Source organism: Lepidochelys olivacea, assembly GCF_965140295.1.
Source record: "Lepidochelys olivacea isolate rLepOli2 genome assembly, chromosome: 3".
In the NCBI taxonomy this organism is placed as follows: Eukaryota; Metazoa; Chordata; order Testudines; family Cheloniidae; genus Lepidochelys; species Lepidochelys olivacea.
In genome coordinates, this window is record NC_140413.1 from 159,739,615 (window position 1) to 159,753,039 (window position 13,425).

The 13,425-nt window shown below is 43.4% G+C and overlaps 1 protein-coding gene across 1 annotated transcript in view; it reads right to left on the reverse strand.

The window, feature by feature from the left end:
• DNAH14 (dynein axonemal heavy chain 14) overlaps positions 1–13,425 on the reverse strand; it is a 476,940-nt gene that overhangs the window by 219,079 nt on the left and 244,436 nt on the right. Inside the window, exon 44 of the mRNA XM_084624945.1 lies at positions 9,204–9,419. Within this exon, the coding sequence (XP_084481071.1) occupies positions 9,204–9,419 (216 nt within the window). The remainder of the gene's footprint in view (positions 1–9,203; positions 9,420–13,425) is intronic.

Genomic DNA, 13,425 nt, shown 5'->3' on the forward strand with positions numbered 1-13,425 from the left:
ATATATCCATGATGTTTTTACCACTGCGACAAACCTGCAACCTTACTCATACCAGTTATACAACTGAGGGATATTTAAAAGAAATACAAGTCTTTCCCTTCCATCCTATTATTAAGAAGCTTGTCTGACTGAATTATGGTGATTATCTGACTCAAATGTGTGTAAAATTCAGGATATCCAAACATTACTAACAAAACAAAGATGAAGGTCAAACATTCTGGATGTTTTGTTTTCTTTAAACAGTCACACAAATAATCACACAAGTCACTCCCTGCTTGATACTGCCTGTGAACTAGTAGGAGAGGTTACTCACCTTGTGCAGTAACTGGAGTTCTGTGAGATGTGTGTTGCTATGGGTGCTCCACTTCAGGTGTGCTTGCATCTGTGCACCTTTGATCAGAGATTTTTTTATAGCAATTCCCAATCAGCCCACGCTTGCACCCCACATATCCTTGTGCTCTGCACTGAAGCTATATTGGGCTGCATGGCCAAACAGTTCTCAGCTCCTTCTCCACCACAAAGACCCACTAGGGAGACTCCAAAGCAGAGAGGAAGGAGAGCGGGTAGTGGAGCACCCACAGGGACACACATCTCAAAGAAATCTAGTTATTGCTGGATTAAACTCTCCTTCTTCAAGCAGTGTTCTTGTGGGAGGTCCACTTCAAGTGACTCCTAAACAGTACCCCCTTTATGTAGGTGGAAGATTCAGAGCAGAGTCCAATACAGAAGAGAACTGCATTGCCTAGAGCATCTGCTTTTGCTGAAGGTAACAAAGGATAATTATTAGAAAAAGTATGAAAAGATGACGAAGTTGCCGCTCTACAGATGCCTGCAATTGGTACATCCTTAAGTAAGGCTATAGATATAGATAGTGCTCTTGTGGACCGTGTTATCACTCTCAAAGAGGGCTGAATGTGACTTCTGTCATAATCTTAATACAGCCAAAAATCCATTTGGATAACTGCTGTTTAAAAATGACTGAACCTTGTTTCTGTCCTCAATGGATACATGTAGTCCAGGAGATCTTCTAAATGGTTTGGTCCTATCTAGGTAGAAGGATAATGCTCTCCTGATACCTATGCAGGGGTAGTCAGAAGGTAGACCGCAGGCCAAATGCAGACCGCCAGATGCTTTTGAACAGACCCTGAAATCTTTTTCCTTACTTATTATCATTATTATTTTATTACTTTCTCTGGAGTCTGGATCATGATTATATCTTCACCAAGAAATTTGCACCTTGACAAAAAATAATTGACTACCCCGATCTGGTATGGAATATGGGTTCTTCAGTAGTCAAGTGAGGTTCTGGGGGGAAAAAAACTGGCAGTTGAACAGTTTGATTAATATGAAATTCTAAGGACACCTTGGGTAAAAATCTTGGCTGTGCCCGTAGTGACACTTTCTCTTTGGTAAATACCATAAATGAAGGGTCTGCCATTAAGACCCCCAATCCTTCCCCCCCTTAGGGCAGAAGTGATTGCTACCATGAAGATTGTCTAAATTGATAAATCTAATAAAGAACACATTGCTAGTGGCTCAAAATGATGTTTCATAAGGCAATTAAGTAGTAGCTTCAAGTTCCAGCTTGGAGTAAGATCTCTGATTTGTGGGGAGATATTCAATCAACCTCTTAGGAATCTTGTTCAAGCTGGATAAACAAAGAATGAAAAAACCCCTACAGGTGTGTGAAAAGCTATTGCTGTTGCTTAAGGAACCCTAATGGAATTCATAGAAAGACCCAGTATTTTCAGTTCCAATAGGTAACCCAATACCCTGGGAAGAGGAGAGTGAGTTGGCGAAATCTGACGACCGTTACATCAAAGATAATATCCTTTCCATTTCTCAGGCTAAGCATTTATTGTTGATTCTTTTCTACTATTTAATAAAACATGTTGTACCTCTGATAAATGAGATATCTCTATTCCCGAGAACTAATTAATCATGTTTTGGAGCCTGAGAATCTGCAGGTTGGGGTGAAGTGTTCAACAATCATCCTGGGTCAGTACGTGAGAACTGATTGAAACCTCCATGAAGGGCAAGAGGCAAGTAGGATCAACTAGGGATACCAGACTTGTCTTGGCCACATTGGTCCAATCAATATAGACAGAATGTGGCTTGATCTTATTGATAACCTTTAACAGTAATGATGTTGGTGTATAAGCATAAAGTCGTCCTTTAGTCCATGAGATGAGGAACATGACTCCTATGAATTGGGGATTGAGCCCCCCTCTGGAGCAATACTTGATCCATTTTGTGTTGGCTACCGCAGCAAACAGATCAACCTCCAGGAACCCTCAGGCTTAAGAATATCTTGCAGAGGACACTGGAGTTCAGTTCCCATTTGTAATTTAGAAAGAAATGTATGCTGAGGTCATCTGCCATGAATAGTCTGAATAGTGTGAAGGTAAAAATCTGAGATGACTATTTGGTTGGCTATGCACCAATTTCTGAGTTTTATCGCTTCAGCACAGAGAGATGGGGAATGTGCACCTCCCTGACATTTTATATAATACAGCCACATTATCTGTCATTATCTTTAATGACTTTGACTTGAACAGAGACAGAAAAGCATAGCCATGCATTTTTGACAGCTCTCAATTGCAGAAGATTGATGTGGAGAAGCTGCATTTTCCCTGTACCTTGTGATGTCCCAGATGTACCCTCCCAACCCAAAAGTGAAGTATCTGATGTTATCACCATGGTAGGGGGAATCTGCAAGAACACAACATCTGCACAGGTTTTGGTTGGGTCCTTTCACCAGTTGAGTGATTATAGTACCCATTGGGGAACAGCCAGTAACTTGCCTAGACTGTGTTTGCTTGGCTTGTAAACAGTTTGAAGCCACCTCTGCACACCTCAGAGATGTAATGTGGCATGCTGCCCTACACAGATGCAAGATGATGTGTCCCAGCAGTTGAAGACAGACAATCTCTTATTGTTACTTGAGGACTGCTCTTTGACACAAGTCTTTGATACGAGATTCACTAGTATGAAAAATCTGCTGGACAGTAGGTAAGCTCTGTCTGTCACTGCATCAAGGGAAGTGCCTATGAAATCCTGATGCTGGAGTGAAGTACAAACAGACTTTTTAATGTTCATTTGAAGGCCTAGACTGTGAAACAGGGAACATGTGATCTTTAATTCCTGATAGAATCTGCCAACCAATCATCTATGTATGGAAAACAATTATACCCAGACAACACGAGTGAGCGGCAACTATTGACAGAATCTTTGAAAATATTGACTCTGAAGATAGGCCGAAAGGGAGCACCCTGTATTGGTAGTGTTCCTTGTTTACTAGGAAACGAAAAAACCTCTTTTGTGAAGTAAAATCGTGACATGAAAATATGTCTGGTTTGCGACTCCTGAACTACAAATCTCCTATTTCTAATGAAGGAATTATTGCTGGAAGAGTCACTATTCTGATTTTTTTGTTGCTTTACATATTTCTTTAGAGACCTGAGGTCTAAAATTGGCCTCCATGCTCCATTCTTTTGGGGATCAGGAAATACTTTGAATAGAATCTCCTTCCCACAAGAACTGGTTCTATTGCTCCTAAACTTAGGAGAAAGGTCATCTCTTGCTCTAGCAATTGATGGTGAGGGATCCCTGAAAAGGGAAGGGGAGGGGAGAAAAGTAGTAGGGATAGATTTGAAATGGATAGTGTAACCAGAAATTATGGCTTCCAAAACCCATATGCCTCATGTTATATGCTGTCAGGACTCACAGCCTGCAACAGAGGTAGTCTACAGGCAGTGTCATCAGTGCAACTGGCCTGAAGCAGGCTGCCTGATTAGCCATGCAACCTGACTGGCTGCAGAGGCCAGCAGTCTGGCTCTTAAGCTAGCAGCAGCTCACTGGCTTCTCAATGCACACTATGCTTGCTCTTGCGTTACTCTGTTCCTGCTTTGCCCCCTGCCTTGAACCCCACCTTGTCTGATACCTTGCTTGCTCCAGTTCCTGACCTCTGTTTATGACTCTTGACTCTGGCTCCTGACTACGGACTCTGGCTCAACCCTTGGCTTTGGTATCCAGTTCCTGCCTTCCGGTTTGACCCTTGGCTTTGCTTCCCAATGACTGATTATGGCTCTGACCCCAGGCACTAGGCTTGCTGCCACTGGCCAGATCACCCTCATCTCAGTCAGCTAACATATGCTTCCATGCATCCTGAAAAAGGGAAAGGAGGCATCCAAAAGGAGAGAGGAGGGTAAGACCTTGTCAGCTGGATGGTTGAGACTCTTGACCAAGCCATCAAAACTGTCACTTGGAGGAGAATATGTAGCTAAAGGTGGTTTCTTTTTTGGTCTCTTGGCCGGGGATTCAGAGGGTCTACGATATGTTGAATATGGAGCTGGACATGCTCATTGCATCATCTGAGAACTACTAAATCTCCTTTTTATTTACAGGAATGTAAATCCCTAGGGATTGCAGCATGACTCTTGAGTCTTTTAAGTGTGGAGAGCATGGGCAAAAAGAGAAGAACAACCCCCGCCATCTCTGCTGATCCACCATGTAGGTCGGGGAACAACCCAGAGACCTCCCCTCTGGTGGAATCCACAGTCCAGGTCAACTCCTCCTGTGTCTGATTAGGAGTTGGGAGGTCTGGGGGGGGAACGCGGGCCCGCCCTCTACTCCGGGTTTCAGCCCAGGGCCCTGTGGATTGCAGCTGTCTAGAGTGCCTCCTGTAATAACTGCGTGACAGCTACAACTCCCTGGGCTACTTCCCCATAGCCTCCTCCCAACACCTTTATCCTCACCACAAGACCTTCCTCTTGGTGTCTGATAATGCTTGTACTCCTCAGTCCTCCAGCAGCATATCTTCTCACTCCCAGCTCCTTACGTACCTCTCCCTAACTGAAGTGAGGTCCTTTTTAAACCTAGGTGCCCTGATTAGCCAGCCTGTCCTAATTGATTCTAGCAGCTTCTTCTTAATTGGCTCTAGGTGTCCTAATTAGCCAGCCTGCCTTAACTGGTTCCAGCAAGTTCCTCCTTGTTCTGGAACTGCCTCTGTTACCATACCCAGGGAACAGGGATCTACTTGATCTGGGTCTAATATATCTGCCTCCGATCACTCTTCTGTAACCATCTGGCCTGACCCTGTCACACTAGGCAAAAAGCTCCAGCAAACAATCCCTCGAGGGGGAGGCACAAAGGAGAAGGGGCTTAACCCCTGGTTATTAATTGCACTTGTTCATTAACAATACACATTGCTGTTTTGCAAAGCTGATGCTTCCTTTTGCCTTTCGGGACTGTGGTCTCTCACTCCCAGCTCCTTACATGCCCCCCTACTAACTGATGGGAGGTCCTTTTTAAATCAGGTGTGCTAATTAGCCTGCCTGCCACAATTGATTCTAGAAAGTTCTTAATTGACTCCAGGTGTCTTGATTAGCTTACCTGTCTTAATTGGTTCTAGCACCTTCCTGATTGCTCTAGGGCAGTCCCTGCTCTGCTCACTCAGGGAACAGAAAACTATTCATCCAGTGGATAGTATATTTGTCTTCTACCAGACTCCTGTACCCCACTGGTCTGGGTCTGTCACAACAGCTTTGAAACTTTACTATGCAGAAGAAAAATGTTGCTTTCCCTTTTTTTTTTATAAAGTAGTTTACATTTAACACAGTACTGTACTGTATTTTTGTGTCTCTCTGCTGCTGCCTAATTGTGTACTTTCAGTTCCAAATGAGGTATGTGGTTAACTGATTAGTTTATAATTCTGAGGTTCCACAGTATGACCAAAAAGACTGAGCCTCTTGTGGTCCTTCCTGAGTGGGGTGGACTTTGAATTATATTGTCTGCCTCCACTATCACCACAGAAGATTAGCTTGGTAGGAGCTTAAGGTTCCAGAGATACCTGAAAGTTAAGACAACATAAGCATGCTAGCCACTGATTTTCATCAGGGAAATAGCATGTGAAGTGGAAGGAGTACAGAGAAAATAGAAATTCCAATTCCATACCTGGAACGTAATATGTTTTATTTGCCCTCTTGCAGGTAGGCACTATGGCAGCAGTGGTTTGCCAAACTGTCTTACCAGACTCCATAACAGCTTCAGTGACTGAAATAGGATTCTTCATAGATGCTGAAGTGCGTAAAATATCTAGGAGTTTATGATGGGACTCTTGAATCTCCTCCAATGGAATCTGTAGTGTCAGCAATCTGCTCCATCAGTTTGTGAAACTGCCTTAAGTCATCCACCACAGAAGGTAGTGGAGGCATGAGAGCTACATAAGGAGATGAGGAAATATTATCCTTATTAGTCCTGATCTCTTCCTCTAGCATAGGCGGTGGTAAAGAGGATTGAGGAGAATGGGCTCTTCTCTGCTCCCTCTGGAGTTGCAAGGACCTTGATATACACTTTTGGTGGTAGAATTCCCACAGGTGCCAGCAAGGCCCAAATGTCATAGGTGGAAGCAGCTATCTGTGTACCTGCCATGTGGGTGTCACTTGAGGTCTATCCTCCTTTAATATATCAGTATAGGAGGTACGGCGATGTGACCTAGAATCAGTAGGAGAAATTTGCACCAAAATTTGAGAGTCTGATGAGTCTTTTTCTACATATTCTAAATGGGGAGACAGCTGTTTGGCTTCCAGAGTAGATAAGGGCCAGTGTGATACTCTGGGTGACAGAGAGAGCAGTGAGTGGGAGAGTCTTGTCATTGACAAACCTTCACTTGTTAAGAGAGGAGACTCTGGCTCGGAAGATATTTTCAGATCTATAGGGTACCATAACTCTTGCAGTTCTGATGGTATCAAAGATTGAGTCGAGTGGGAACCTGTGGGACAGTTTTGGTACTGATGCAGCTGGTACCAAGTGCTTGGAATGGGATGCCCTCAGTACTGTAGGTAGGTGAGCAGTCTTTGGTACTGTTGATTTTCTTGTTATAGGTACCGAGTGTTGTTCAGGGATAGGCCTGTTTTTTTCAACCCTGTCTCTGTTGCTCTAGGTACAGGTATCCAAACCCATTACCAAGTCTATCTTAGATGTCTGACTACTCTTTGCCTTTGCAGTACCAGTCTCACTTGGAGCAGGCACTGAACTCCCCTTGGGACCTGAGATCTCTGTAGCCTTCTCATAAGATGGTGACCAGATTTTTATTGAGATTTATTCCTTACCTACTTCTGCTTAGAGACAGATGTAGATGAGGACTTCAGTACTGTAAATGTACTTGGTGCTGCGGTACCGCCTATCTCTCCACTGGTCTCCAGTGACTGAGATGTTGATGTGGACAGAGCACTAGTTGTATTGGGAAGTCTATGTATAGGAAGGTCCTCTGCTTCTGGATCCAAAGCTGGATGTAAAGATTGCTCCATCTCTAGTAGTTTAAACTTAATTTATCTTTTTGGGGGGGAGGAGGGGGAACACCTAGCCTTGAAGGAAGTGCTGATTCTGTCTTGGGCCAAAGGCAGTTGAGAAAGAACTGAGGGTGGTTTACCTCATATAACTTCAGTGTAGAGCATGAGGTTGTGTGGGCACAAACGTGTGCAGAATGGGCACTGCTACCAAAAATCTCTGATCAAAGGCTAAGGGCACAAGTGCACCCACTGAAGTGGAGCACCCAGAGGGACACTACTTGAAGAACCGTGGGATCTGTTGGAGGTGGGAAGATAAAAGCAAAATAAACAAATAAATAAATACTCTTTGGGCTAGATTCCAGGCGTGCTGTTATTCAGCCACTCAAACCTACCACTTACTTCACCTTCAGACCAGGAGGAATTGGCCTTATGCAGTTACTTGTGATAGGAGATAAAATATACTTCTACCATGTATAAATTTATATACAAATATATAATAGCACTCTGCTCAGGAAAGTAACATACACAAATCCGAGAGTCCAGCTATTCCCTTAGATTTGTGATTCTTGTGCCAACTGAGATAACTTGTTATATGTGTGGCAGCTGGAGATCCTGCAAACTAGAGTCATATGCAGTTGAAGGACTAGTGGCTTCAATCTCAACAGTGATGAAGCAGTAGTCTATTTCAAATTTTAACTTTGGAGTGAGGTGGGGAGCTTTTCAATTTCTACCTTTAGATTTACTAATTTACATTTATTGTGTTTGGTTTTCAAAAATATTTACCAAATGCAAGAAATGACAACTGCCAAAAAATGTTAACTGTAAGCAAGCCCACTATGCATATGTTTAGCTCCATATCAAGGGTTACTGCCTCGTGCAAAACACAACACATGCAGAAAACATGCACATCACATATGACCAGATATATTAATGCATTTCTGACTTCTCCATTGTATTTGCTGCTTGAGCTCAGGACTTGCTACCCTTCAGAGGAACTTCTCTGAACACAGCAATAAGCCACAAAGTATTTTACCTGTAGGATTGGGTCATAAGTATATTTGACAGGATCTTCAACCCCACCCCGTCCTCTCTACACAAGGTAAATGGACCAAAGAAAATTAAAGGGGCTTAAAAAGTCCCCATTCAGTCTGTGAGAAGATTCCTTTAGTACAAGAATTAAGGAACAAAGCTGTAAGGTTTCCTTCGAAAACCCCCCTCAACAAGCTTTGGTGTAGGAGCATGTCAGGGGCAGGGCCACAGCACAGAGTACTACCAAGATTCTGGCCAGTGCAATAGCCCATAGGAAAGCCCCAGAAGGTTGCCATAATTTAGGCAGGCCCCCGGGGCTGCCTAAATTATGCCAATGGCCACTCCAACAGAGGGGCACAGGACCACCAGAGCACAAAGCCACCTTAGCTCCACTCCCCCTGGGTTGAGAGTTCTGCAGCACAAATTTCATTCATTAAATATAATTAAACACAGCAGCTTGAAGATTTAAAAGCAGAGCTACTTTTGGAACCAGCAACATTTGCATCTAAAACAGGGTCATTGACTTTTTTTTTTTTGAGGCTTCCAAATTTGTGGGACAGTCCCAAATTTTATGTGTGATTAGGATCTGCAGCTCTCTGATGGCCAAATCTTGATCCCATTATAGTCAAGGCAAAGCTTTTACTGATTTAAGTCCGAATAAAATTTGGCCAAAAGAGCATCAATTGACATTTTGCTAGCTATCCTCCTTGATGGGAAAGAAGAGGATTATTGCACTAAAAGGAGAAGTTTTGGGGGAAGAGAGCCCAAATAATAGCTTGCCAGCCTCTCAAAACCCTACAGCTGGCCCACTTTAGAAGTCAACATTAGGTCATGCAAGACTAACATATTCCTTATAATCATTAAAATAACAACTGAACTCACAGTGTAAGCGTCCTGGATTCTTGTAGCTGCATCAGTGTTTGACTCCTTTTTTTTAGATTTTTTTGTTGAATATTTTGCAAATGTTCGAACTGCTGATGCCAATAATCCATCAGACCACTCCATAGTGTTAGGATCAGTCTGTCCATACAGCTCACCAACACTGACACACTTTGGGTTTATAACAAAAGTATCCACTTTTCCTTTCTTTGGTGCATTCTGAGGTAAAGACTTTTTTTTAATTGCAGAATTTGTATTCTACTATTAGCTTAATTCTACTTCAATTATAAGGCCTTTAACCTTAATGACTAACAGATTGCAACACCATTTATACACCACAAAGGGTCAAATCTAACAATTCTTAGTGAAGCCCTGATTCAGCAAGGTACTTATGCATGTGTATAACTTTAAGCACCTGAGCAGTCCCACTGATTTAAATGGACTAACTCAAACATGCACATAAAAAGCTTGTTGCATTTCACCCTGAGTTCTTACTCAGGGCTTGTCTATACTTGAAATGCTACAGCAGCACAGCTGCACAACTGCAGCTGCACCATTGCAGTGCTTCAGTGTAGATATTCCCTACAGCAATGATAGGGGTTCTCCTGTCGGTGTAGGTAATCCACCCTCCTGAGAAGCAGTAGCTAGGTCAAAAAAATAATTCTTGACCTAGCGCTGTTTACACTGTGGGTTAGGTTGGCTTAACTACATTGCTCAGCAATGTGGATTTTCTTTTTTACATCTCTAAGCGATGTAGCTGGGTTGACCTAACTTTTCAGTGGAGACCAGGCCTCAGTCAAATCTTCCATTAGCTTCATAAGGGGATTCAGGGTCCTCGGCAACAAGGTCTGAAATGCACCACAAGTGTGTTTAATTTACATTCAAACAGCATAAAGAAGCTTTATTGAGTTTCTAAACACAGTAAGTCTGATATTAGAAAAGCCACATTATCAATCTGAGTTTTTCTATTGAAGATTAATTTAGGATTAATTTAATTTTGATATGGTGGAAATGTGAGCATAAAATATTCTAACCTTCATTATAGTAGAGCTTCAAAATAACACAACACTGGACAACAAAGTATGACATTTATTTTCACACTCAGTATGTTGATTAGAATTTATATTTGTTTTCTTATTCAAAAGTAGAGCTAGGTAGTGCAATGGGTTAATGAACTAGCCATAGACTCTAGAGGCCTGGTTTCATAACTTGTTACATGTAGTAAGTGAAAAATAAATATGTGGTCTATACCTAGTTCCTACTTGACATTTGCCTTTGCAAAACCAACACACAATTCTAGTAGTCTAGGACTGAAACAGCTAGACCTGTTGCAGACTTAAAGTATGTGGGAAAGCTTGCACAACCACTGCTGATACATTAGCCTGTCAGGTCTGTGAGAACCAAACATCCATAGAAATTTTAAAAAGAAAAAAATTGTTCTTTAATGGAAGAATATAAAGAAAAGCCTTGCTTACTCACCTTTCATAACTGTTGTTCTTTGAGATGTTTTGGTGGGATAACTCACATGCCTGGAATGCTGTGATGGATGGATATAAACAGGAAGGACAGGCGGGGCAGAAAAGGTGGGGGAATTGCATTCTTTGTAAGAGAGCAGTATGACTGCTCAGAGCTCCAGTATGAAACTGCAGAAAAACCTGAGAGTCTCTGGATTCAGTTTAGAAGTGTGAGCAACAAGTGTGATGTTGTGGTGGGAGTCTACTATGGACCGCCAGACCAGCGGGATGAGGTGGATGAGGCTTTCTTCAGGCAACTAACAGAAGTTACTAGATCACAGGCCCTGGTTCTCATGGGGGACTTCAATCACCCCAATATCTGCTGGGAGGGCAATACAGCAGTGCACAGACAACCCAGGAAGTTTTTGGAAAGTGTAGGGGACAATTTCCTGGTGCAAGTGCTGGAGGAACCAACTAGGGGCAGAGCTCTTCTTGACCTGCTGCTCACAAAACAGGAAGAATTAGTAGGGGAAGTAAAAGTGGATGGGAACCTGGGAGGCAGTGACCATGAGCTAGTCGAGTTCAGGATCCTGACACAAAGAAGAAAGGAGAGCAGCAGAATATGGATCCTGGACTTCAGAAAAGCAGACTTTGACTCCCTCAGGGAACTGATGGGCAAGATCCCCTGGGAGAACAACATGAGGGGGAAAGGAGTCCAGGAGAGCTGGCTGTATTTTAAAGAATCCTTACTGAGGTTGCAGGAACAAACCATCCCGATGTGTAGAAAGAATAGTAAATATGGCAGGCGACCAGCTTGGCTTAACAGTGAAATCCTTGCTGATCATAAACACAAAAAAAGAAGCTTCCACAAGAAGTGGAAGTTTGGACAAATGACCAGGAAGCAGTATAAAAATATTGCTCAGGCATGCAGGAGTGAAATCAGGAAGGCCAAATCACACTTGGAGTTGCAGCTAGCAAGGGATGTTAAGAGTAACAAGAAGGGTTTCTACAGGTATGTTAGCAACAAGAAGGTGGTCAAGGAAAGTATGGGCCCCTTACTGAATGGGGGAAGCAACCTAGTGACAGAGGATGTGGAAAAAGCTAATGTACTCAATGCTTTTTTTGCCTCCGTCTTCATGAACAAGGTCAGCTCCCAGACTACTGCACTGGGCAGCACAGTACGGGGAGGAGGTGATCAGCCCTCTGTGGAGAAAGAAGTGGTTCAGGACTATTTAGAAAATCTGGATGAGCACAAGTCCGTGGGGCTGGACACACTGCATCCGAGGGTGCTAAAGAGTTGGCGGATATGATTGCAGAGCCATTGGCCATTATATTTGAAAACTCATGGTGATCGGGGGAGGTTCTGGATGACTGGAAAAAGGCTAATATAGTGCCCATCTTTAAAAAAGGGAAGGAGGATGATCTGGGGAACTACAGGCCAATCAGCCTCACCTCAGTCCCTGGAAAAATCGTGGAGCAGGTCCTCAAGGAATCGATTTTGAAGCACTTAGAGGAGAGGAAAGTGGTCAGGAACAGTCAACATGGATTAACCAAGGGCAAGTCGTGCCTGACTAACCTAATTGCCTTCTATGATGAGATAACTGGCTCTGTGGATGAGGGGAAAGCAGTGGACATGTTATTACTGGACTTTAGCAAAGCTTTTAGCATGGTCTTCCACAGTATTCTTGCCAGCAAGTTAAAGTAGTATGGGCTGGATGAATGGACTATAAGGTGGATAGAAAGCTGGCTTGATCATCAGGCTCAACGGGTAGTGATCAATGGCTCCATGTCTAGTTGGAAACTGGTATTAAGCGGCGTACCCCAGGATCAGTCCTGGGGCTGGTTTTGTTCAATATCTCCATTAATGATCTGAAGGATGGCGTGGATTGCACTCTCAGCAAGTTTGCAGATGACACTAAACTGGGAGGAGTGGTAGATACGCTGGAGGATAGAGATAGGATACAGAGGGACCTAGACACATTAGAGGATTGGGCCAAAAGAAATCTGATGAGGTTCAACAAGGACAAGTGCAGAGTCCTGCACTTAGGATGGAAGAATCCCATGCATTGCTACAGACTAGGGAGCAAGTGGCTAGGCAGCAGTTCTGCAGAAAAGAATGTAGGGGTTACAGTGGACAGAAGCTGGATATGAATCAACAGTGTGCCCTTGTTGCCAAGAAGGCTTACGGCATTTTGGGCTGTATAAGTAGGAGCATTGCCATCAGATTGAGGGACATGATCATTCCCCTGTGTTAGGCATAGGTGAGGACTCATCTGGAGTACTGTATCCAGTTTTGGGCCCCACACTACAAGAAGGATGTGGAAAAATTGGAAAGAGTCCAGCGGAGGGCAACAAAAATGATTAGGGGGCTGGAGCACATGATTTATGAGGAGAGGCTAAGGGAACTGGGATTATTTAGTCTGCAGAAGAGAAGGATGAGGGGAGGATTTGATAGCTGCTTTCAACTACCTGAAAGGGGGTTCCAAAGAGGATGGATCTAGACTGTTCTCACTGGTACAAGATGACAGAAAAAGGACTAATGATCTCAAGTTGCAGTGGGGGAGGTTTAGGTTGGATATTAGGAAAAACTTTCACTAGGAGGGTGGTGAAGCATTGGAATGCATTACCTAGGGAGGTGGTGGAATCTCCTTCCTTAGAGGTTTTTAAGGTCAGGCTTGACAAAGCCCTGGCTAGGATGATTTAGCTGGGGATTGGTTGCTTTGAGCAGGGGGTTGGACTAGATGACCTCCTGAGGTCCCTTCCAACCCTGA